Source organism: Elephantulus edwardii, unplaced genomic scaffold (assembly GCF_000299155.1).
Source record: "Elephantulus edwardii isolate Elephantulus edwardi_28Jun2011 unplaced genomic scaffold, EleEdw1.0 scaffold00084, whole genome shotgun sequence".
NCBI lineage: Eukaryota > Metazoa > Chordata > Mammalia > Macroscelidea > Macroscelididae > Elephantulus > Elephantulus edwardii.
In genome coordinates this window covers 8,267,720-8,294,514 of record NW_006399834.1, presented here as the reverse complement: position 1 = coordinate 8,294,514, position 26,795 = coordinate 8,267,720, and the positions used below count along the sequence as shown (strand labels likewise).

The window sequence follows — 26,795 nt, the reverse complement described above, 5'->3', positions numbered from 1 at the left end:
CACATCTTCTCTATCCATTTGTTTGTTGATGGGTGCTTAGGTTGTTTCCAGCTCCTTGCTATTGTGAACAAAGCCACGATAAACATGTCTGTGCATGTATCTGCTTGGATTCCAGTTATGGTCTCTTTGTGGTATATTCCCAGTAGTGGAATTGCTGGGTCGAATGGTATTTCTATAAGCAACTTTTTCAGAAAGTGCCATACCACCTTCCACAGTGGTTGCACCATTTTATACTCCCACCAACAGTGAGTAAGAGTTCCAGTTTCTCCACAACCTCGCCTGTATTTGTTGCTTGCTGTTCTGTTAAATTTTGCTGTTCTGACTGGGGTGTGATAATATCGCATAGTTGTTTGATTTGCATCTCTCTTAGAGTTAGGGGTTTTGAACACTTCTTCGTGTGCTTGTTAGCTATCTGAATGTCTTTTTCGATGAAGTGTCTGTTCATATCCTGTGCCCATTTTTCTATTGGATTATTTACCTTTATCTTGTGGTGAAATTTTGTTTTATTAATGTTAAGATGTAATCCATCTTAAAGGCTGTATAGTCTTTATATGTATAAAGAAAGTATATAACCCTGACACACACCTTTCCTTATTTTAAACCCTGAAGTGTCTTCATGTTCTGTTTCTATGCCTTCTTTCTGGTCTATGCATAGATGTCACATGAGAACAATTAAGTGTCCTGAAATGCCCATTCTTCACAATGTTACTCATAATTTATCATGATCCTTTACATACTCAGTAGAACACAAAAATATGGAGACTCAGTAAATTTACAAGATAAGAAAAACCCACAGGAAGTTGTCCATTATCAGCCCAGCTCCCTAAAGTGCATGCTTTTAATATAGTCAAGGCAGAATAGTTTTGTAATGACGTTAATAGATTTATTTTTAAATCATATTTCATCACCAAAATTTTAACTAAATTAAACCAAGGCAAATTTACACAACAAAAGGATAATTATAATTCTGCTCTGTGTTGATAATAAGCAAAGAACACTTATTAAGAATGATGCAAATATTTTTAAGTTCCCTAGATCCTGATTAATTAAACTTGTTCATGGACTCATTTATCTCAATGTTTGTGATCAAAATCTACAAGAAGTAAAAAAAAAAAATCTACAAGAAGTCAAGTTGTTGTGAGTGCTCTGGTTGTTGACGTCTTGTGTACATTTAATCTTCTGACAGTATTTACTAGTTTTATTTGTTGTCTGTTAACATCAGCATGCAATCCTAATGAAATATCTCAACATATGTATTTATATCAACAAAAATAACTACTGATATATGAGCCTTTTGAAATTATAGCTATTATGCCAGTTGAAGAAGAAATGAGACCTTGCTCCTATGTCACATCTAAATATTTTCCCTTCTCACTATAGCTTAAGAGGACTTGGATGTGATCTAAAAACAGAGTTTAGGGGATAATAAAAAAAGGTAGAAGTTTATAAGAATTCATACCTAACCTGGTGTAACTCTGTTAAGCAAAAGGCAACAAAATTAAAGTTTTCTTTTCTCCTACTTACTCTGAACTTAAAATTATCAAACTGAAGAGGGGAAATATGGCTCAAATATTTTTAAATAACAGAAAATCTGTTCAATGACAATAATAACTATGTACCAGGCACTATTCCAAATATTTATATGTAATATAATTAAGCCCTAGTTACGGTATGAGAGATACACATTATTATTTTTTAGTTTATATATGAATAAACTGAAGTGCCGCAGAGAATTTAAATAGCTCATTATTTCACAACTCATAGCAATAATGACAGCTCTGTTAAATACGTTAATGTTATTGGTATTTATCATAAAATCATCATGCATTATCATTATACATTCACCATCAGTAACCTTCTCCTAGCCCAAGTCTTTTCACGAACATCATTTGACTCTTTAAAATGATTTACATACTGCAAAATAAGAAAATACAAGAACTCTTGCTCTTTAGAGGAAGTACAGCACATTGTACTTGATATTCAGTATACACCGGATCCTAGGTTTTACATTTCCTTGGGATACAGTTAACAAGATCTAGAGTTTGAAGTCTTTTTTTGTTTGTTTAACATTTTTATTACTGTTGCTGTTCTTGTTGTTAGGTACCATCAAGTCACCTGCAACCCATAGTGACCCTATCTATGTACAGCTTCTCTGAAGCCTGCCCTGTCCTGAGCCAATATTACTAGTTGAATTAAAATTTGCCAAGCAATTTAGTATTCAATTCAACCGTTCTTACTTGGTTTTTATTGTGACCTTTATTTTAAACATCGTGGTGTAGCATCACTCTTTTTTTTCACTATCTCTTTGTGGTTCATGTTCAAATTCACACCTCCATCCTCTCCCTTCCTGAATCCCAAGTTTCACCCTTGGACAAGTACTTCCCTTATAGTCACATTTCCTTGAATGTTTTAAGTGCTAAATATCTCTTGGTGGTGGTGTTCACCATACAGATTTATCCATTGTTTGGCTTAAAGTTTTACTGCAGGACTGAGTCCAGTTCTAGACTCCAGCAATGGCCAGGGAATATAGTCTCAGTGGTATCGCCTCCTGGTCAGCAAACTGGACCTTTAGTGAGATCTTTCATGTTTGGGGTTGGTTGTTTTGGGTTTTTTTTTTTTTATATTCACCTCCAACTCTATCCACATCTTTAGATTGTGATCATTTTCAGAGTGTTTGGCAATCATAGGAACATACCATATCGTTCTTCTGCTCTCAAAGTTGTGAAGCTTGAGGATAGCAAAGCTCATTGATGCTATGGGCATGTGTCTTTTATTTGCTTCATTGGTCTTTGGTCCAGATAGGGTGTGTTTGGTGATTGCACCTTAGATGGCTTCTCACCGAAGCAGTGTAAAACATTGTGCTTATGCTCTGTGTGTAAAACATTGTACTTATGATCTATGTTTTCCAGAGGTCCCATAACCACTGACCCATGCCCTTGGGGTATTTGATGATGATGATGATGGTGATGATGATCTTGTTATCTATATAGTACTCACTTTTTGGCTTTACAATCTACACAGCCATATCTGCAGTACATATAGATTATGTGCTTGTTTTATTTCCACAGAATACTTTGGTGAGACTATTCAGAGAAGGTATAACACACTGAGAGAGTATGCTGTCTACTAAGAGTGCAAATAAAGTGCATAGAACACTTATGACGATAGACCAAGGAAATAAAGTATATCAGTCAATATAAACAGGAAAATTAGTCCATTTTACCATTTGACTAGACTAAAATATGAAAGTCTGTTTCAAAGCAAATAACAAGGGAGAATCTCACTACCACCAAGAAGAGATGGGACCACAACATGTTCTTTGGTCCTTGTACTAAGAACTTCCTAGACCGAGACAGAGAGAAAGAGATGTAACATCAGTGAAGATATGGTGGCAGAGAAACAGTGGCAGCAGAACCTGATCAGCACGAGCTGACCAGCAGAGGAGGGTAGTTGTAGAGGGTGTGTTGATCTGTGGTGTTAGAACTGAGACCTTCAAGTCATTGTTTACTAATGAGAGTGGACTGCTTCTGTCTGTTTACTAATGAGAGTGGACTGCTTCTGTCTAGCCTCCTACTTGCAGAGCTAAAGAACTTTGTAACTCTTGTTTGGGCAAGGCAGAGACTGTCCTGAAGGGCCATCCATCAGAGGCAGCTTTCAGGCGTAGCTGAGAAGAAGCTGTCATCCTTGATCTTAAATTCTATTACTAATTTAATAAACTCTACATATGCAAGTGTGGACTGTGGGTTCTGTGTGGCCATTGAAAGAATGATAGAGAAGCAGAGTGCACTGCAGGGATGGGATGACTGGGTTTAGAATTGGTAAAAATTTAAATACTGTTTAATTTGAGTCAATGTATACACATAAAACAGCAAACACATAAACTAAAGATAAAAGTTAAATTGTCATTATTGTTTCTTCACATTAAAGATCCTTTGTATTAGTGACTCTTTTTCACTGATTATATAAGTATTCTGTAGGCAGCTTGAGTCAGGAAAATTTTTGTCTGTTGACATTTCTTTCTAGACTTCCAAACAAAAAACTTACATTCACCCCATGGATGTGTCATCAATCTGTTATGTGTGAATGGACACTATTCTTTCCTGTACTTGAGCAAATGTTTCGTTTCCTGAAAATTAAATTACTTAAATGCAACAAGCAGATGGCCAGAGTCCTGTGTACTGATATAGCTTGCTTTGCTATGAAGTTATTTGAATTCCTGACATAGACCTAGAAGCTTTCAAAAATGCTTTGTATACCCTGCTATGTAAGAGTTGAGGGTTTTATGTTATTTTTTAATTAATTGGGTTATTTGGAACATTAGGAGGTAAAAGCTGAAAAGTGATTTACTATTTCATGTAAAATATTGGAACTATAAACAAATCATATGACCCAATTTGTCTGAAGTTTATCTTAAATTGTTTATGGTATGATAAATGATAAATGCTTTGTGTGTGATAAATAATAATGCAAAAATAATAGCTTCACAAAATCATAATCTAGGCCAAAGGGCACTACTCATTGGCATAGTATAGAGTTTGGATGAATAAGGAATTATTATATATGTTCTGTTTTAATTTAATCTATCACTGTCAAATATAAGAACAGGTTACATCAGTGGACTGAGTCCTTTTGTCAGCATCTATGAAAGCTACTCTATACCATATACAATAATTTTCCCCTCTAATATATCTAGACATTTGCATACAATGGCTTATAAACATTGTGTTTCATCCATTTACATTGTGTTTAATAGTCCATTCATATACATTATGTTTTATTAACTACTAGTGGTATATGCCTCTTGTTACACTATTTTTTACAGTCCCCATTGAATTTTTCCTATCCCATCACCCCCCCCCCACTTTCCACTGCTATCCTAGTGATTTCTACCTTTCTTCTTTCCCTCCCCCATGCTCACTTCCCTTATCTCCTTTTGAACATTTAAACACTTCTGGCTCAGTTTTCATTTTATTTTTACAATGATATGCGGTCTAATGAAGTGTTTGTCCTTAGGAAAATGAGTTCTTTAATTCGGCATAATGCTCTCCAGACTCCTATGTTACATAGTATTTTAGAAAAAAAATCATGGTTCCTTAATAGTATTCCATTGTGTGAATTTTCCACAATTTCTCAGCACATTCCTTTGTTGGTGGGTATTAAGTCTGTTTCCAGGTTCTTCCTATTGTGAATAATGCTGCTTTGAACATATGTGTTTCAGTCAGTTCTTATTTCATGAGGGTATATTCCTAGTAGTGGAATAGCTGAGTCATAAAGGATTTCTCTGTTCAGCTTTTTGAAGAAATGCCAGTTGCCTTCCAATGTGGCTGTACCATTTTATAATCCCACCAGCAGTGCATGAGAGTTCCAGTCTCTCAGCATCCCCTCCAGTGTTTATTGTCTGCTTTATTGCTAAACGTTGCTACTGCTGCATGGGTAAAATGGTATCTCATTGTTGCTTTGGATTGCATCTGTCTGACTACTAGTGATTTTGAAATTTTTTTTCATATGCCTGTTGGCCATCCAAGTGTCTTCCTTTGTGAAGAGTCTTTTTATGTCTTTTGCCCATTTTGTTATAGTGTTATCCGTCTTTTTCTTGTAGTGACCCTGTAGTATTCTGTAAACTTTCGTTATGAGAACCGTGTTTGAGATGTCTTTGTAAAATGTTTATTCCCAGTCTGTAGACTTTCTTTCCTCACTATATTAAAAACTTTTGGTGCACACAAGGACTTGATTTTCTTTGAGATCCCATTTGTTGATTATATCCTCTCCTGGTTGTGCATTTCTGGCTGTATTTGCAAGCCTGTTTATGCAAGTGTCCAGCTCTTTCATTCATAGGGTCACTATGAGTCACCTATGACTGTACAGTACCTAAGAACAACAACAACGTAGAGAGAGCTCTGTTGGCCTAGTAGATGGACAGTTATACTACCAAGCCAAAGGTGGGTGATTTTAATCTGCGGCCCTCAGGCCTTGTTTTAATTGTTTTTGGTCAAACATTCTTCTAAGAGGTATAGCACTGGTCTGTTCATTTACTGTACAGAAATAACTCGAGGTTTCTGTGATCCTAAACACTGTGACACTGATGTATCAAACGTGATAATAGTTACAAATGGTGGACAGTGTTTGGTGGAGCGCCCAGATTAAAACAAGCTTTGAAGCAGGAGTAACATCCACTTCTGAAATAGCTTGCCTCTGGAAACTCTATGAACATGGAGAAATGATGAAAGTTATACAAGTGTTCAGGTCTTTCATTCATAGGGTCGTTATGACTCGTCTACGACTTGATAGCACCTAACAACAATATTTATGCAATAGGCTATGAGTTTTACGTTCAGTTCTATTTTGTCTTTTATGCTTATAGCTTTGGGTTTTACTCATAGATCTCTGATCCACTTTGAGTTGATTTTTGTGTATTGTGTGAGATGTAGGTCCTATTTCAGTTTTCTGCAGATAGATGTCCAGTTTTCCCCAGTACTATTTTTTTAAGAGGTTGTCATTTCCCTGTTTGTTAGGGAATAGTATTTGACCATTGGTAGATGGATTGAGTTCCAGAATCTCGATTAAATTCCAGTGTTCTATGTCTATGGCATTTTATCAGGACCATGCTATTTTGGTAACTACAGCTGTGTAGTGTGTGGGGTTTTATAGTGGGTTTTTAAAACTATAATGCAAATTATTATTTATATAAAATATAGATTGTTTTTGTCAACAACTGAGGCACCAACAAAGACTTGTACACCAGTGTTCATAGCAGCATTATTCACCATTGCAAGAACTTGGGAACAGCCCAAATGTCCAGCCACAATCAGATGGATTGAGAAATTACACATTCACACAATGGAATACTATGCAGCACACAGGAGCAATGATTTTGTAAATTACTACCTAATTTGGGAGGGACTGGAGAGCATTATGCTAAGTGAGTTAACTCAGTCCCATAAAGACAAATACTGTATAAGACGATTATTGTAGAACATATACTAGGATCCAAGGAGGAGAGGGGGGAGCAGAGGGATGAGGATGGGTGGGGGTGAGCAGGAGCATGCTTAATCATAGGGTCTCACAATTTGATAGGTGCAGGGAGGGGTGAGTAAACGAAAGGGGAAAGGTCCAGTGTGAAAAACAATGTTTTCTAACTTTGTAAGTAAGCCAGTATAATATAAAATAAGGTTTTAAAAGTAAAACATTTTAAAAAGGGACAAATGTGTTCAACATTTTTCAAGATGAAAGAACTGAAAGACAAATTGAAGCCTCAAATGAGAATACTTAAAGATGCTATGGGCAGAATACTGAATGATCCAGGAAGCATCAAAAGAAATAGAAGGAATAGATTGAATCACTATACCAAAAAGAATTGGCTGACATAGAACAATTTCATGAACTAGCATATGATGAAGGACCAGTGATAATAAAGGAGGAAGTTCATCCGGCTCTGAATGAAAAATAAGGCCCAAGAAATTAATGAAGACTGATTGACTTATTTCAACAAACAGATGTAGCTCTGGATAGCTCACTATGTTGTGCCAAGAAATCTGGAGGACAACTGTCTGGCCGATTTATTAAAATATTATTCCCATTTGCAAGTAAAGTGCTCCAACACAATATGGACACTACCAAACAATATCATTAATAATACATGCAAGCAAAATAGTGCTGAAGATCATTCTAAAATGTTCAAGCTGGATTTAGAAGAGGCTGTGGCATCAGGGATGTCATTACTGATGTCAGATGGATCCTGGCTGAAATAGAAAATATTAGAAGAATGTTTATTTGTGTTTTATTGACTATGCAAAGTCATTTGACCATATTAATCATAACAAATTATGGCTAACATTGAGAATAATAAAATCCCAAAACATTTAATTGACTCCTGTGAAATCTAGACCTGAACCAAGGTTTTGTGCAAACAGAGGAAGAGAACCCTGTTGTTGTTGGTGTTGGTGTTGTTGTTGTTGTTGTTGTTAAGCGCCATCAAGTCGTAGACAACTCATATCAACCCTATTAACAAAAGACCTGGGCACTGTTCATAGAGTTTCCGGAGGCAAGCCATTTCAGAAGTGGATGCCACTCCGGCTTCCAAGCTTGTTTTAATCAGGAAGCTTCACCATACACTGTCCACCATGAGTAAACATTCTTGCATTTGACACATCAGTGTCACAGTGTTTAGCATCACAACAACCACTAGTTACTACTTTACAGGCAATGCACAGACCAGTGCAATACCACGTAGAAGAAAGTTTGACAAAAAAAAAAAAAAAAATTTAAAACAGGCCTGAGTGCCGCAGATTAAAATCACCCCGCCTTGTACTTGGTAGCATAACTTTCTGTCCACGAGGCCAGCGTAGCTCTCTCTCTATGTTGTTGTTGTTCTTATTGCTCTTAAGTGCCATCGATTTGTAGATGACTTATAGGGACCCTATGAACAAAAAACCTGGGCAAAACAACTATGAGATATCATCTCACCCCAGTAAGAATAGCAAAATTTAACAGAACAGCAAACATCAAATGCTGGTGAGGTTATGGAGAAAAGGGAACACTTATTTGCTGTTGGTGGAAGTGTAAAATGGTGCAACCAGTATGGCAGACTGTATGGCACTTTCTCAAAAAGTTGCAAATAGAAATACCATTTGACTCAGCATTTCCACTACTGGGAATATATCCCAAAGAGACCATAACCGCCACCCAAACAGATATATGCACACCCATGTTTATTGTGGCTTTGTTCGCAATAGCAAAGAGCTGGAAACAACCCACGTGTCCATCAACAAACGAATGGATAGAGAAGCTGTGGTATATTCACACAATGAGCTACTATGCAGCATTGCAAAACAAGGAATTCATGCAATATTATGCAGAATGGATGACCCTGAAGGACATTATGCTGAGTGAAATATCTAAGTCAGGAAAGGAAAAATAATTTCATAGGGCCACTGCTGTAAAACGAGACTGACACTGGGGTTGAGAAAAGACAGAGAAGGAGGGGAAGAATGATGTATATTGCATTTAACAGATGAGGGATACAACTGTTTAAAAGGGATGTATGATTGGGTATTATTGTCATGACAGAAATCCAGAATGAAGGCTGTACAGTAGCGTGGACTTGGGGCAGGGGAGGAATTGCATAACAATAAAAGATATTTTCTTTTTACTTTTCAAGGAGAAGAGTGAATTGGGGGGGAGGAGGTGGGCAGGGAGGAAAGTGCAACAATGCATGATTGGAAACTCTTAGTCTCTGTAAACTTTAATTAAAATAAAAAAAATTATATATAAATATAACCTAAGCACTGTTCATAGAGTTTCCAGAGGCAAGCCATTTTGAAAGTGGATTCCACTCTTGATAAAGAAATCATCATACTATATTTTAAAAGTATGTTTTATCATACTATTCAATCTGTATGCTGAGAAAATTAATCTAGAAGAAGAATGTAGCTTCAGGACTTGGAACATTAGCTTTAGGAGATCATATAACTTCAGCCTTCAATATGGATGGCATCTTAAAATCAAGAATACAAAAATTCTGCCTACTGTCTATTAGCAATATCATGTAGATGGAAAAAAGATTGAAACTGCCAATGGCTTCATCTTACTTGGATCTACAATCAATACACTTAACAACATAAGCCAATATTGATGAAATAGAGTGCAATTTAGCTTCCACATGGGTGGTTTTTTAGCCTTCCTGCTCTTGTGTAAATTTCTAGGTCATTATGTCACTTTGGTCTTTTTCTTGTTGTTGTCATGTGTTGTAGAATCACCTACAACTCATAGTGACCCATGTACAACAGCTCAGAAGCCTGCCCTGTTCTTGGCCAATCTCACTGACTCTGACACACCTACCCCCATTGTGCCAGTTGCTGTATCAATCCACCTCATCTGAGGTTTTCCTCTCCTTCACTGTCCCTCCACCCTTCCAAGCATGATGTCCTTCTTCAAGGACTGGTCCCTCTGGCCATGTGCTCAAAGTATGTGAAATGGAGCTTCAAAATCCTAGTTTCCAAGGATAAACTTGGTTTTACTCCCTCCAAGACAGAGTTATTTGTTTTCTTGGTGGTCCATGGTATGTTCAAGACTCTTCTCCAGCACCACAACTTGAAGGCTTCAGTTCTTCTTCTATCGTCCTTTGTCATTAGCCAGCTCTCTGATGCATAGCAAGTAATTGTGAAGACTATGTCCTGGATCAGGTTCACCTTGGTCTCTAGACTGACATCTTTGCTTCTCAGTACTCCAGAGAGGTCCCTGACAGCAGATTTTTTCAGTGAAATTCACTTTTGATTTTCTGACTGAGGTTGCCAAAAGAGTTGATTGTGGAGCTAAGGAAGCTGAAATTGTTAACAACCTCAGTCGCTTTTCCATCAATCATGGTGCTGCCAATTGGCCCAGTGGTAAGAATCTTTGTCTTCATGATGCTGAATTCCGATCCATATTGAAGACTACAGTCCTTGACCTTCTGTAACAAGCACTTCAGGTCCTCCTCAATTTCAGCACACAATATTGTGCCATCTACTGTTACTTCAGTGTTTGTTTGTTGGGTTAGTTTTTAGTATTTTGAGGTTTGCTTTGTGTCCTAATATATGACTAACTCTAGAGAATGTATCATGTACACTTGAAAAGAAAATAAATTGAGTTTTAGTTGGCTGAGGTACCTTGAATACATCTATGATATCAAGTTGGCTAATTGTATAGTTATTCTACATCATTGTGTTATTTGTAGTTGACCTGTCCTTTAATAGAATGGTGTGGTAAAGTCTCTTACTAGGGACATTATTGCCTATGTCAGAAAGATCTTGGCTGAAAGCAGAGTACCTGAGGATTATCTATCAGTGTTTCATTGACTTTGCAAAATTATTTGTGTGGACCATAACATCTGACTATCCTTGAGAAGAATGAGAATCCCAGGGCATTTGATTGAGAAGCCTATACTTGAACCAGAAAGCAGTCCTCAGAAAAGAGCAAGGAAATACCGCATGGTTCAAAAGCAAGAAAGAAATATGACAGAGAGGTATCCTGTCTTCATAACTTTTCAATCTGTAGGTAGAACAGATCATTCAGGAGGCTAGACTTTATGAAGAATGTGGCAACAGGATTGGAGGAAGACTAGTCAACAGCCTGCATTATGCAGATGATACACATTCCTTGTTCAAACTGCGTAAGACCTGAAGTGTTTGCTGCAGATCTCCAAAGACTATTGTCTTCAACATGGATTGAAACTTAACATCAAGAAGACAAAGATTCTAATCACTGTACTAATTGGCAGCGCCATGACAGATGGAGAAGAGATGCTCAGTTAGAGAAAGAGGGGCAATCTCCTCCTGTGGAAGTTGGATCCAATTTGATGGTACACAACAACAACAAAAAAGATTTTAAAAAAATTTTTAAAGATAATAATACTGAGGTTGTTAACAATTTTATCTTGCTCAGATCAATAATCAATACTCTTGGCAACAGCACTAAAGAAATCAAAATATTCATTGTATTATGGAAATCTGCAGTCAGGGACCTCGCCATAGTTATAAAGAGCAATGGTGTCAGTCTAGAGACTAAGGTACGCCTGATCCAGACCATAGTCTTCACAATTACTTGCTATGCATGAGAGAGCTGGACAATGACTGAGGATGACAGAAAAAGAATTGATGCCTTTGAATTGTGAACAGTCTTCAACATAACAAAGAAGAAGGATGAATAGTCTCCTCCTATGTGATTTACCTCTTCTGAAACCAAGGGGAGGATCTCTTTGAATCAGTTCCCACTTGATGGCAATGATTGGCTGAGTAAGTTGGGCTCAGTCTGATATCTTCATTGAATATGCTTAAAAACTTTATCTGAAAATATTGTTTTTTATCTAAAAATAGCAAAATTCTCCCTATATATAATATAAGGACCTTAATTGAATCTATCAGAGCTTACCCTGTAAATGGCACAGTAGGGTTTATGGTGAACACACTATATAATCTCTTTCTTTGAGCTTTCTAGATGTGTACCATTTAAACATATGTTGAAGTCCTAAATTTGTATAAGGGTTCCACTTGTCAAGTTAGATGAAAGAAAGGAAAGATTTATCCTAAGAACACATGGTATTGTTATTGTACTTTGTGTCATTAGGTAGAGACACACATGAAATGGCATTTGTATTGGGCTGTATGTGGAATAATGGTTGGGCGAACTTTTTAATCCTCATGCTCCAAAGTCAACTTAATTACTAACCAAAAATCTACTGATTTAACACTCCCTCCCTTCCCTGAGTCCTGGTGTTACTCTCTCTGAGCCTTTATTACCGTCTAGTTTCTCCTCTATCCTCTAAGCACAGAATATCCTCATTGGTTTGCCCATTTAAGGAAGCAAATTCCACCCTAGAATATTGTTTGAATATTTGGACTGTAATTGTTGTGTACCATCAAACTGAGACCAATTCATAGCTGACCCTTATTGCAAGTTTTCAGATGCAGTAAATCACATGAAAGTTGATAAGCCATTTTTCTCCCTCAGAGCATCTGTCAGATTCCTATTGTGTGTCTTTAGTTTGACAGTGAAATTCCTTACCACCAGGCACCAGATTTCTCTAAATTCAAGTAGATAATTAAAAATGAGTTATAATTCAGGTTGAATCATCTGATATCATCCTTAAAACATCTACCATGATCAGTTACTTTAAAAAGGAGAACTGTAACCTCAGGACACACAGATCTGTTGGTCTGTCTGGTCAGTTTGACTCCTCTATAAGGTAACAAACAGGTTTTGGAAAAGGAAAACAAAACACCTTGGGGTGTGTGTTCAGATAGTAGGAGATATGTTCCTCCAATCAATTGTATGGATGATACCCATAGTAGTTATCAGACAGATACATGCAGTCATATTACCTTCTTCCTGCCTAAAGATGTAGTGCTCTCATGTCAGTCAAAACCAATAAGCCATCTGATCATCTTTATGTAAAACTGCAGAGAGCTTTGGTGGCCTGGTGAGGAAGGAGTTGTTCTGGCAACCCAAAGACGGATGGTTTGAATGCTCTAGCTTCTCCACAGGAGAAAGTTAGACAGTCGTCTTCCACTCAATTTCTGGCCTATGAAAACCTACTGGAAAGCCAGATATGAGTCAATTCCAACTTGTCAGTCAGATAGTCTGTTGAGTGCTAGTGTGATCTTTGGTGACTCTACCCTGTTTTCATGTACCTCAGATCAGAAGAGAATAGCTGGAGACCTATGTTCAACCAAAGTAGCTAGTTTGACCAGTTAACAGTGAGTGGAATAGTTTCATGTCCATTGACTCTAGCTAGATTAAAAGGGTATTGAGTAGGTATGCAATCATCTGCTCAGATCACATTCATGAATTTGCCATTCCATGATTACATTAAACTAAGTAATCAAGCAATAAGACATCAAAATCACAAAACACATAAAATGTCAAAGGCACAGGTCATAATTACCAAAGTAGTGAACAAACAGCAGAGAAACAGGCTGTCGTTAGAGGAGCTACTGCCAGTCCTGCCCTGACTCGGTATTCAGTCATCGCCAAGCTTTCCTTGGATAGTGGCACAGAGTACTGCAACAGTGTAGATCCACCCACTACCCCTTCTGCTGCTCGCCACCCAGCATCCATCTGTGAGGTTTCTGAATAGCAAGCCATTTCAGGTTTTAAGTTGTTTGTGAGAAAATCATTTTATATAAATTTTTTATTACACACTGGGATTTTCCCCCCTAAAATATACCATTTTAATTTTTTATGTTCTACTCAATGCATTTAAGATCATTCCTAAAGTTTTGTTTCAATAGTTTTTATCTTTTGCTTATCGCTAAAACATAAGTAGAATATAAGATATATAAGATCATTTCCATAATGTGACAAATAACGAATCAAGCCAAAGGCAGCCTACCAGTCAGTAGCCATTACTGTATTACAGAAATAAGTATGAAATATTGGACAATTATACATGTGTACCTCCCTGCTTGGTGTCTTGGGCAAAGCTAATACGGAATATTTTTATTGGATTTGTGAATTCATCTTCCCTCAGTCTAAAAGCGTTAAAGACAAAGGCCTTCAGCCTCCAAAACCAAGTTATATTAGGCAAAGGTTTTGACTAAGAAAGTTAATCAGTACAGTCACATGCACTTCATGTATCATTTTTTTCTATTTTTATGTTAAATTTTTGCCAATTTTGTAGATATAGACTACTATACTTATTTAAAGCAGTATGCTTAATATTGGAGAAGATCCTAAGGAATTGCAGATATCTCAATATGGTATTCTAATTAAAACCTAATTAACAATTCACTGTGCTAGAGCTAGGGTTTTTTAGCATGGGGAAAAAATAGTTTCACTACGCATGGTAAGTGAAGATGTATTTTTTGAGACGTTAGAATTTCAAAAATATAAGACAGCACATGTGGAATATAGAGGTGTTAAAAATCGTAAGTGTGGGTTTCTTCTTAGCTTTAAGCTTAAGCAGTTTTGTCTAATCAGTGAGCTTGCCAAACAGTATCAAAGAACTCATTTTCTTCAAGTGCTTTATTTATTTTTAATAGAACCTTCATCACCCCGGTGTTGTAAATTTGGAGTGTATGTTTGAAACGCCTGAAAGAGTGTTTGTTGTTATGGAAAAACTCCATGGAGACATGTTGGAGATGATCTTGTCAAGTGAAAAGGGCAGGTTGCCAGAGCACATAACGAAGTTTTTAATTACTCAGGTAAGAAATCAGTTAGAAAAAAAGGGGGGGTGGGAAGGTAATGTTTAATATCAAATGTTATCACTGTCTAACTACAGTTGTCTAGCCTTGTTGTTTAGTCCCTTCTTTTAAAGCCTAAACTAGACTGTGAAAGGTTGCAGTGACTTAATGTATTATTTGATTTCTATGTCATCAAGAGTCTACTATAACAAATATCTGCAGGTATGTGTAGTAAAAGCTGTTCATAAAATTCTAATATATATGTTGGTAATATCTTCATTACTGGAGCAACAGGCAACATCATGGTAGGTGGAGAAAAGATTGAAGTTGTCAGTACTTCATTTTACTTGGATCCACAATCAACACCCAAGATAATAATAGTCAAGAAATCAAAAGAAGTGGTGAATCAACTCATAGTGGATCAGAGAGCTGGGAGTAAATCCCCAAACCATAAAGTGCATAAGAGACAAACTGGGACCAAACAAAAAATCCCTAGTCTACAGAAGAAACACCTTCTTATAAAGATACCAAATACAGATAAAAATACATAATCTAGAGAGGATAAATTTGATGAATGGGACCTTCTAAAGATTAAACCCCTGTGTGCATCAAATTTTTCCAACAGAGTGAAAAGAAAACCTAATGACTGGGAAAAAACATTTGGTAATACCATCTCAGACAAAGATCATCTAACAAACATTTACAAAATACTCCTGGGCCTCCAGAAGAAAAAAGACTGTTAACCTAATTACAAAAATAGGCAAGGACATGAAAAGAATTTTCACAGAAGACATTCTGTTGGCAAACATCCACATGAGGAAATGCTTAAAATAACTGGCAATAAGAAAGATTAAAATCAAAACCACAATGAGATACCATCTTAGCCAAGTAGCAATGGCAAAGTTTAGCAGGGTAGGAAGCAATAAATGTTGGAGAGGTTGTGGAGAGGTGAGAACTTTCATATATGGTTGCTGGGATTGTAAAATGGTATAGCCACTCTGGAAGGCAGTTTGGCATATCCTCAAAACGCAGAACACAGAAACTCCATATGACCCAATGTTCTACTATAATGAATACCAAGGAAATTAGAACTGAGAGACAAATGAAGATTTGTACACCAGTCTTCCTAGCAGTGTCAAGAACATGGAAACAGCCCAGACGTTCAACTGCAACTGAATGGATTGAGATATTATGGCACATTCACACAATGGAGTAGTATGCAGCAGTTAGAAGTAATGATTTCAAATATTGCTACATAACATGAGAGAGACTGGAGAGCATTACGCTGAGTGAACTAACTCAGTCTCATAAGGACAAATACTGTATAAGACCATTATTGTAGTAATAGAAGGATAACTAGTAAAACATGTATGGGGATTCAAGGGAAGAAGGAGTTAGAGCTGAGAGGAGAGGAGGGATGGGGCAAAATCAGAGTTACATAATTTGTGGGTAGAGGGAGGGGCTAAAGAAAATGGGAACAATTTTGTAGGGATCTGAAAATACAGCATAATGATGGGCATGGTCCAAGGGTGAATAATTTTATTAAACATAATGAATGGGAGTGATTGTGTGAAACACAATATTAATGTAGGGTAGTGTGAAAGCACAACGCATATGAAGTTTGTAAGTAAATCAATATAAAATATTTTTTAAAAAATTAAAAGAAATGTTGTATTGGGGAAACTGCTGTCAAGAACTTTCCCAAAGTGCTAAAGAACAAAGATTCCAATTTAAAGACTAAGATTTCCCAGATCCAAGCCATGGTGTTTTCAATTACTTCCTATACCTCTGAAAGTTGGACAATAAATAAGAATGGCTGGAGAATTGATGCCGATGAATTGTTGTGTTGAATCCCATGGACTACCAAAAGAACGAATAAATCTGTCTTGGAGAAAATGCAACCTTAGAAGCAAAGATGATGAAACATTGTCTGTCTTACTGTGGACATGTTATCAGAATGTGCCAGTCCTTGGAAGCGACATCATGCTGGGAAAGGTGGAGTCAAGAAAGAGAGAAAGACCCTCAACAAGATGCATTGAAACTGTGACTGTAACAATGGGCTCGAGCATGTCAGAGATGAGGAGGATGGTGCAGGATAGAGTAAGGATCAGATCTATTGTTCACAGGGAGGATCACAACAAACTGTGGCTAACTCTTAGAAGAATGAGAATCTCAGAACGTTAAACTATACTTATGTAAAACCCATATTTGGGCCAGGTGGCAGTCATCAGAACAGAGCAAGAAAATGCTGCATAGTTCAAATTCAGAAAAGGTGTTGAATTCTATCTCCATACCTTTTCAATCTTTATATGGGACAGATCATCTGGGAAGGTGGGCTCTATGAGGAGTGTGGCATCAGGATTGAAGGAAAACTCAAAACCTGCATTATGCAGGTGATACAGCCTTGTCTTCAGAAACTGAAGAGGGCCTGAGGCATTTGATGGAGAAGGTCAAGGACTGCAGTCTTCAATATGAATTGGAGCTCAACATCAAGAAGACAGATTTTCAATACTGGGCCAGTTGGCAGCGTCATGAAATTGAGATTGTTAACAGCTTCAGTTTGTTTGGCTCCACAATCAACTCTGTTGGTACCAGCAGCCAGGAAATAAAAAGACGAATTGCATTGGGGAAAATCTGCTCTCAGAGACCTCTCCAGAGTACTGAAGAGCAACGATGTCAGTCTGGAGACTAAGGTACTCCTGATTCAGGCCATGGTCTTTGCAATTACTTGCAATGTATCAGATAGCTGGACAATGACTAGTGAGGATAGGAGAATTGATACCTCTGAGCTGTGATGCTGGAGAATATTGAATATACCATGAACTGCTAGGAAAACAAACAGGTTCATCCCGGAAAGGGTAAAACCAGGCCGCTCCTTGGAGGAAACAATTCTGAAGCTCTGACATACTTTAGGTATGTTGCAAGGAGGGACCAGTCCTTGAAGATGGACAACATGTTTGTGAGGGTAGAGGGACAACACAAGACAGGAAGGCCCTAGTGAGATGAATTGACTCAGTGACTGGGGTAATGAGGGTGGTTATATTGGAGATGATGAGGTTGGCACAGCATAGAGCAGAATTCAGAGCTGTTGTACATGGGATCACTATGAGTCTCCTTTCAACAGCACTTAACAACAGTAACAGCAAAACAACAATAAAATGGTAGTGAAATTCGCACTCATTTGCTATTATATTGGAATCAACTCATAGCTGACCTTCCAGGGACTTTCATAGGCATGAGATCTTTCTCCCTCAGAGCCACTGATGCTTTCAAAGTGCCAGTGGACCTCCTTTGGGTTAGTAGTGAAACTCCCTATGAACTCTGCCGCCAAAGCCCCCTAGTAAAGTCCTGGTTTTAAAAATATTCAAGAATTAGTATCCAGTTAGCTGTTATTAAATTCTTCCAGCTACACCTATCTTGGATGCTGTGTGAATATCATATGTTACTTTGTTCACTTTGCCTTAGAAATCCACTATTTTAATCTTATTCATTTCAATGTCTTGAGTTTGACTACTCATTGAAAATTTTCTCCTGACCTTTTAAATTTGTATCCTGATAGAAAACATGCTGAAATAGACTACTAGAATGAAATAAAATTATTTTGCTAATTTTCTTCTTTATAGATACTTGTGGCATTGCGGCATCTTCACTTCAAAAATATTGTTCACTGTGACCTTAAACCAGAAAATGTGTTGTTAGCATCAGCTGACCCTTTTCCTCAGGCAAGTATAAAAGGCTCTTTCATATCCTGTGGACAGCATTATCAAGGCAGCATTGTACCACTTCCTTGTTCTCCAAACCTTTGTTTCGGATTTTCCATGTTCTTTACCTGTTGAATCCGTTCATTCCCTTGTTATACTTCTAGGATTACTGTTTTGTCGCTCTGGCCTCTTCGGTCAGTCTACGTTAGTAATGTAGAGCAAACCCTTTTCATTCTGCATTTTAGTTTCTGTTTTGCACAGATGCAGAATGTATGTAGGCCCAGGTTTAAAATATAGGCCTGAAAATGAGAATATTTATGAGGCTCAGATATGCTGCCAGCTCTCCTAACATTGAATAAAATATTACACTTCAGTTTTGCTATTAAAAGCATGGACAACATTCCCATCCTTTTCTTAGCTTGGAGAATGAAAAACAGTATAATCTCTTCACAGGGACGTTATACTCTGAAATGACCAACTCAAAGGGCTGAATTGTAATTTATGTAATAGATGCCTAGATGCCAACACAGGACTGATGCTGAGGGTGGTTATGTGAATAGCATGAAGCACCCTCACGTCACTGATTTGCATGAGGTTTTCCTGCTTTGTAGAACAGTATTACCTATCTTTAGTCTACTCTTGCGTTTAGGGGAGGGAAAGGGAAGATTATTAGATTATATTTTTTATAAGTATATTTGTTGGCATGTAAACTATTGTTTTAATGCACATAAAATAGAAACTAGCTCTTATGAGAAATCCAGACGATTGTAGATATTTGCAGCAGAGCTAGAGAAAAACATGCACAGGTACACAACTTACGAGGTTATCATGTTTGCAAACATTATACTGTCACAGGTGAAACTTTGTGATTTTGGTTTTGCCCGGATCATTGGAGAAAAGTCTTTCCGGAGGTCGGTGGTGGGCACCCCAGCTTACTTGGCTCCTGAGGTTCTACGGAACAAGGGCTATAATCGCTCTCTAGACATGTGGTCTGTTGGCGTCATTATCTATGTAAGCCTGAGTGGCACATTCCCATTTAATGAAGATGAAGACATACACGACCAAATCCAGAATGCAGCTTTCATGTATCCACCAAATCCCTGGAAGGAAATTTCTCCTGAAGGTAAAATTTACCCATTCCATAATGTTTACTCCCTAAGTGTTAATGTTTTAATGGAGAGGTAGTCCACAGAGAGTCGCACTGCAAATCTAAAGACAGCCCCTGGTTCGAATCCATTACTAATTTTGTGGGAGGAAGAAGGGAAATTTCCTCTTGTACAATTTACAACCTGCAAAAAGCTACTGGAGGGTCAGCTGAGAGCTAGTTCCTACTTGATGACAGTGACTGAATAATTTATTCCATGCTTATTGCTAAATAATCCTTATATGAGGGACACAACTTGTTTTCCATGTGTGTGGTACAGCATGTTAAATACCAAAATCATTATTGATGGAAGACTCACATGTCCTATATATTTTCATTGTATTCTAAATATATTAATCTTCTCTAAGTTATTTGTACACTGGTTTCCTCTAACATTAAAGCATATAAATTGTTTTACTTAGCCATTTCCTTCATATTATATGGTTAAGTTGTTTCTATTTCTATTTTTCTATTAGAAGAATCTTAAGTATAATTTTCATCTGTATATCTTTTGATATTTTTAGCATAGATTACTTTGGTAATGTTGCATTATTTAATATTAAGTTGTTCTTAATAAATGTCCTGAAATCTTAAGAAGGAAAAGAAATCATTTCAAAAGATGGCAGGGCCAAGTGAGGGAGAGACAATGGCTCTGTCAATGTTTCAGAAAAGACTTCCTCAGTGAACATGCTTTGGAGGCCGTTTAAATCTCACAGCAGCCTTGGTCTGTTTTACAAGTATAAATCTGTTTTACAAGTGTATTTTAGATGAGGAAACAAAGCTCAGAGGTGGCATCACAGACTAGGTATCACAGAGCTAGCAAGGGGCACAGCCAGCATATATAGTCCAATGTCTCAGCTGGCATTCTCTAACTACTGCCCTGCCCTGCTTTTCTTCTAGTTTACAGGCAATGTCTAATTCTCAGTTTGTTCTAACCAAATGTGTTCAGCTCTTCCCTGCTTAAAAAGATTTGCTCACATATAAACATATCTCAGCAGACTCATTCACAGATAGGTATCTCTCAGTTGATATTTGTTATTGCACGTACTGGTACAGGATTGAGAAAAGAGAGTCTATAAGCTACCTGACATAAAGTGAGGTCTTAGACTAATGTTGACATTAAATGGTAAGAGCTGTTTATCATCAAAGTTTTGAGATATCATTACAACAACCTTCAACACTCTCTACTTAAGTTGTAAATCATATTGACATGGATAAATCTTAAAAGACTCTATGACCTACAAAAGAACTATCAAGTATATAAAAATATAAGTAAATATTTAGACTAATTCAACAAAGGCATCAACTGATGAGTGAGTTTTGTTTTCTTTTTTGTCTTTTTCTTGTTCTATGAGTCAAAAACCAGGAGAATACAACATCAAGTAATCATGTCAGCACTCTAGTTAGGAAACATTACCTCTGTATATAGTTAATCCCTAGGCATAATACCTCTAATTCAAAAAAAGCCAGAAACATAACTTGATATTGACACTGGAATATAAATCTTGAGTACTTCCATAGCAAATAAGATATTATCCTATCACTCAACTACGTGCCACCCAGGACCAATGATTTTATAAATCACTACCTAACTTGGGAGGGACTTCAGACTATTATGCTAAGTGAACTCTGTGCCATAAGGACAAATTCTGCATAAGATCATTATTGTAGAAATAGATAACTAGTAAAATGGTTATGAGAATCTGAGGGGTGGGGCAAACTGAGGGGTAGGGATGAGGTGAGGGGTGAATAATCATTGAGCTGCGCGGTTTGATGTTGAAGATTGGAGTGTGTTGGGAAGGTGGCAAGGATCTGGTGTGAAGAGCAATGTATACAAACTTTGTAGGTAAACTAGTGTAAAATTTTTAAGAAAAAGGAATTTCAAGAAATAAAACGAAGGCAGTAGGATGACAGTGCTGGAGGCAATGGATAAAGTGAGCACTGTTGTAGTGAAAAAAAATATATTATTCTATCATTCAGATATAGGGGATAGGGTAAATAACCTTCATGTATTATGTTTCTTTCCAATTGAGGAACAGATGATGACTATTCTTTGGTATTATGGAATTTTGCCATTTCTTATTAAGCCCAGAAATGAACAGCTAGACTATGAATATCGATGATCTCTGCTAATAGAGACCAGAGACATAGATAGCAATGGATCACAAGGCACTCGTTGAGCAACCAAACCTCCTGTTGTTCAAATCTACCAGCATTTTTCCAGGAAATAGATGGGTAATCTCCTCCTGTTTAATATATAGTCTCAGAAATTCACAGGAGGATCAGCTGTGAGCTAGTTTCCACTCAATGGTGATGAGTTGAGTAGAGATCTATTAGGAAGGTAGAGGATGAAACATAAACTGTGCTTTGAAGAACTTAAAACAGACTGGGAAAAAATACATTTGGAAGAATATGCATTTGAAAAATGATAATTCACTTCTGTGAATTATTAGTTATAAAACTAGTATCTAGAAAATGAGAGGAGGAAGAATCACTGCCAACACGAGTGGTCAGAATAAGATTTTAGGAGGAGATAGAATCCAAGCCAGTCATTGAAGTGAAAAGGCATTATAGGAGGAGGGAATTAGGCAGGATGATAATTCAGAAAGCACATTTCTTATTTACTAGGAAATGGGAATTTTAATTGTTTATAAATATGTCTGAGTCTTCCTTTCACTCAGAACCCTCGTGATGTTGAGACTAATTCATGTGGAAGACAGGAATCCTACTTTGGAGTGACTCAGGTTTTCAGGTAGGCACTTAGCTAGCCTTTCCTCCATAGGACCAGCCATCTGGCTCAGGCTTGCTATTGAGACTGAGGAAGCTTACTGTTGGCTGTCTGAGATGCTGTACTGAAGATGGTTTACTTGACTGCTGGTGTAGGAAGAGTCATGTTTAAATGCAAAAGAAATTTATATGTTATCATCATGTCAGCATAGAGCTAGGTGGCAAAACACAGTTTTTTAATAATCTGTAAATATACTTAGAGACAGGATTACACTGCAATAAAGACCTGAAAGGAGAGTTAAAATACTACTATAGTGATGATTGGTGAGATGAGATGGACTGGCATGGGGCATTTTGAGTCGGATGATCATATGATATATTACTCCAGAGATGAACAGGTGAGGAAAAATCGGTTGCTTTCATAGTTAGAAAAGCCATTTCTAGATCCGTCTTGAAGTACAATATTGTGAGTGACAGTATCCATACCCATACAAGGAAGTCCAGTGAATACCACTGTCATTCAGATATATGCACCAACAACCAGAGCCAAAGTAGAGGAAAAGAAGATTTCTACCAACTTTTACAGTCAGAGATTGATCGAACATGCAATCAAGATGCATTGATAATAATGGGTGACTGGAATGCAAAAGTTAGGAGCAGAGAAGAAGATTTAGTAGTTGGAAAACACGGACTCGGTGACAGAAATGGAGCTGGAGATACAATGATTGAATTTTGCACAATGACTTATTCATTGCAAATACATTTTTTAAGAGACATAAATGCAGGTTATAAACATGGATCTCACCTGATGGTATGCATAGGAATCAGATCGATTACATCTGTGGAAAGAACCGCTGGAGAAGCTCAATATCAGCTGTGAAAACTAGGCCAGGAGCTGATTGTGGAACAGACCACCAACTACTCATATGCAAGTTCAAGCTGAAGCTGAGGAAAATTAAACCGAATCCACGGGAACCAAAATATAACTTTGAGTCTAGTCCACCTGAATTTCAGAACCATCTCAGGAACAGGCTTGACGCCTTGAACACGAATAAGCAAAGACCAGATGATTTGTGGGAGGATATCAAGGGTACCATCCACCAAGAGTGCAAACATTCATTACAAAGAGAGAGGAGGAAGAAAAGACCAAAATGGATGTCAGAAGAAACTCTGAATATTTCACTGCAGCGCAGAGAAGCCAAAGCACAAGGACGATTTCAAGATACTAAACAGCTGAAGAGAAGATTTCAAAAGGCAGCATGGGATGACAAAGTATTACAATGAAATGTCCAAGGAGCTGGAGTCAGAAAATCAAAAGGGCCGAACTCGCTCAGCATTTCTTAAGCTCAAGGAACTGAAGAACAAATTCAAACCTCGAGTTGCTATAATCAAGGATGCTTTAGGCAGAATATTAAGTGATCCAAGAAGTATTAAAAGAAGATGGAAAGAATATACTGAGTCACTGTATTGAGAGGAATTGGCAGACACAGAAGGTTTTAATGAAACAATATATGAGCAAGAGCCTATGGTGATGAAGGAAGAAGTTAATCCCATTGCTGCAGTTACTCTGTCAATCGAACTGGTTGAGGATCTTCATCTCTTTCCTTGCCCTTCCACATCTCCAAGCGTGATGTCCCGCTTAAGGGATAGCTTCTCCTAGCAACATGCCTGATGTGAGACAAAACTTTATCATCTCTTTCTCCAAGGAGCCCACTAGCTGCATCTTCAAAAAATATCTATTTGTTCTTTTGGCAATCCATGGGATATTCAGTATTCTTCTTCAGCACCACAGCTCAAAGACATCAATTCTTCCTCTCTTAGCCTTATTCATTGTCTAGCTCTCAGATGCATACTCAATGATAAAAAGGATCATGGCCTGTATCAGACACACATTAGTCCCCAAACTGACATCATTGACACTCAATAATTTGGAGACATCCTTGACTGCAGAACTTTCCTGGTACAGTACCAAGTATATTGATTTTAAATTTTAGTAAGATGAAGTCATTGACAATTTCAATTTTTTCTGCATCTATCAGTCCATTGGTGAGAATTTTTGTTTTCTTTACTTTGAGATGCAGACCATACTTAAAGGCTATGGTTTTTTATCTTCTGCAGCAAGTATTTCAAATCCTCCTCACTTTCAGCAAGCAAAGTTGTGTCAACTCCATAATGAATGTTACTGATCGTCTTTCTCCAATCACGATGCTACGTTCTTCTCTAATCTGCTCAATAGATTAAATCGGTGAAAAGAAAGCATACAACCTGATCCATTGTTGTTTTTGTTGTTATGTGCTGTCAATACACTTGTGACTCATAGCGACCCTATGTACAGCAGCCCTAAAGACTACCTTGTCCTGTGCCAATCTCACTGTCTCCGACACACTCACCATAATTACCCCAGTCACTGAATCAATTCACCTAATAGAGGGCCTTCCCCCCCTGTGCTGTCTCTTCACCCTCCCAAGCGTGACATCCTTCTCCAAGGACTGGTCCCTCCTTGCAACATGTCCAAAGTATGTCAGATGAAGCCTCAGAATCCTTGCCTCCAAGGAACAGCCCGGTTTAACCGTCTCCAGGGTGAACCTGTTTGTTTTCTTAGCAGTCCATGGTACATTCTGTACTCTGCTCCAGCACCACAGCTCAAAGGCATCAATTCTATCCTCCCTACTCATTGTCCAACTCTGTGATGCATAACAAGTGATTGCAAAGACCGTGGCCTGTATCAGAAGCACCTTAGTCTCCAGAGTTATACCATTGCTCTTCAGCACTTTGGAGAGGTTCCTAACAGCAGACTTTCCCATCACAATATGTCTTTTAATTTCCTGGCTGCTGTTGCCAAGAGTGTTGACTGCGGAGCCAAGCAAACTGAAACTGTTAACAATCTCAATTTCTTCACCATCCATCCTGATGCTGCCAGTTGGCCCATTGGTGAGAATCTTTGTCTTCTTGACATTGAGCCTCAATCCATAGTGAAGGCTGCAGTCCTTGACCTTCTGTAGCAAGCTCTTCAAGTCCTCCTCAGTTTCAGCAAGCAGGATTGTGTCATCTGCATAACGCAGATTGTTGATGGATCTTCCACCAATCCTGGTGCCACATTTCTCCTCATAGAGTCCATCCTCCTGGATAATCTGTTCTGCATATAGGTTGAAAAGGTATGGAGATAGGACACATCCCTGCCATATGCCCTTCCCAATTTTGAACCATGGCAGTGTTTCCTTGCTCTGTTCTGAGGATTGTCTCATTAGCATGATCATGTGTTCTGGGATTCCCATTCTTCTCAGAGTCAGCCACAGTTTGTTATGATTCAAATGTCAAATGCCTTTGCATAACAATGAAACACAGATAGACATTCCTCTGGTATTCCCTGCTTTCAGCTAAGATCCATCTAACATTAGCTACAATATCCCTAGTACCACAAGCCCTTCTAGCTTTCTTAATTTTGAAACATTTTATGTTCCCTTGCTCTTTTCACACAGTACCCTCTTGGTCTAGGTATAGATTTCACAGGAATACAATTAAGAGTTCTAGGATTCCCATTCTTCTCAACTTTAGCCATAATTTGTAATTGTTATGATCCACACAATCAAATGGTTTTGCATGGTCAATAAACCACAAGTAGACATTCTTCTGGTATTCTTTTCTTTCAGCTAGTATCCACCTAACATCAGCAATTATATCCCTGGTGCTGTGGCTTCATCTAATCCAGCTTGACTGTCTGGCATTTCTTTTTCTGTGCATTGTTCTAGCCATTTTGGAATGATCTTCAGCAATATTAGCTTGCATATGCTATTTTTCAGTAATTCCCACATTCTGTTGGATCATATTTCTTGGGAATGTGAACAAATATGGATCTTCCAGTCAATTGTCCAAAAAGTTGCCCTTCACATTTCCTGACATAGTCTGGTGAGTAGGTCCAGGGCTGCATTTGTCATTTGAAACATGCCACTTGGTATTTCATCGATTCTTGAAGCCTTAATTTTCACCAATGCTTTCAGTGTAGCTTGACCTTCTTCCTTTATCATCATTGTCTCTTGATCATATGTTGTTGTTGTTATATGCCATCAAGTTGCAATGAATAAATCACTGATTGTACAAAATCTAATCATACTATCTCTACCCTCAATCTCTGTCACCAAGTCTGTATTTTCCAACTACTGATCCTTCTTACTTCCCCCCCCCAATTATTGCAGTCCAGTACTAATCATTTTCAGACTGCAAAAGTTGGTAGAAATCTTCTAATTTTTCATATTTGACTCTGGTTGTTGGTGCATACATTATGATAGTGGTATTAACACTTCTACCTTGTATGTATATGTGTAGTATCCTGTCACTCAAAACATTGTATTTCAGGATGGATCCAGAACTAGCCTTTTTTCAATTTAAAATAATTTCTTTTTGTTGGTTTTTATAAAATATAGAGCAGAATATCAATTTAACAACTTACATATGTACAATTTCAGTGACATTCTTACATTTTTCAATTGGACAGCCATTCTTACTCTCTTTTTCAGAAGTCTGCCCTCATGTATTTAAGCTTGCTGCCACCTAAATAATCTTTTTTTTTTT

The 26,795-nt window shown here is 37.6% G+C and overlaps 1 protein-coding gene across 1 annotated transcript in view; it reads left to right on the top strand.

The window, feature by feature from the left end:
• PRKD1 (protein kinase D1) overlaps positions 1 to 26,795 on the top strand; it is a 483,556-nt gene that overhangs the window by 424,556 nt on the left and 32,205 nt on the right. The window contains exons 15-17 of the mRNA XM_006889992.1: positions 14,514 to 14,675; positions 18,278 to 18,376; positions 19,211 to 19,478. Of these exons, the coding sequence (XP_006890054.1) occupies positions 14,514 to 14,675; positions 18,278 to 18,376; positions 19,211 to 19,478 (529 nt within the window). The remainder of the gene's footprint in view (positions 1 to 14,513; positions 14,676 to 18,277; positions 18,377 to 19,210; positions 19,479 to 26,795) is intronic.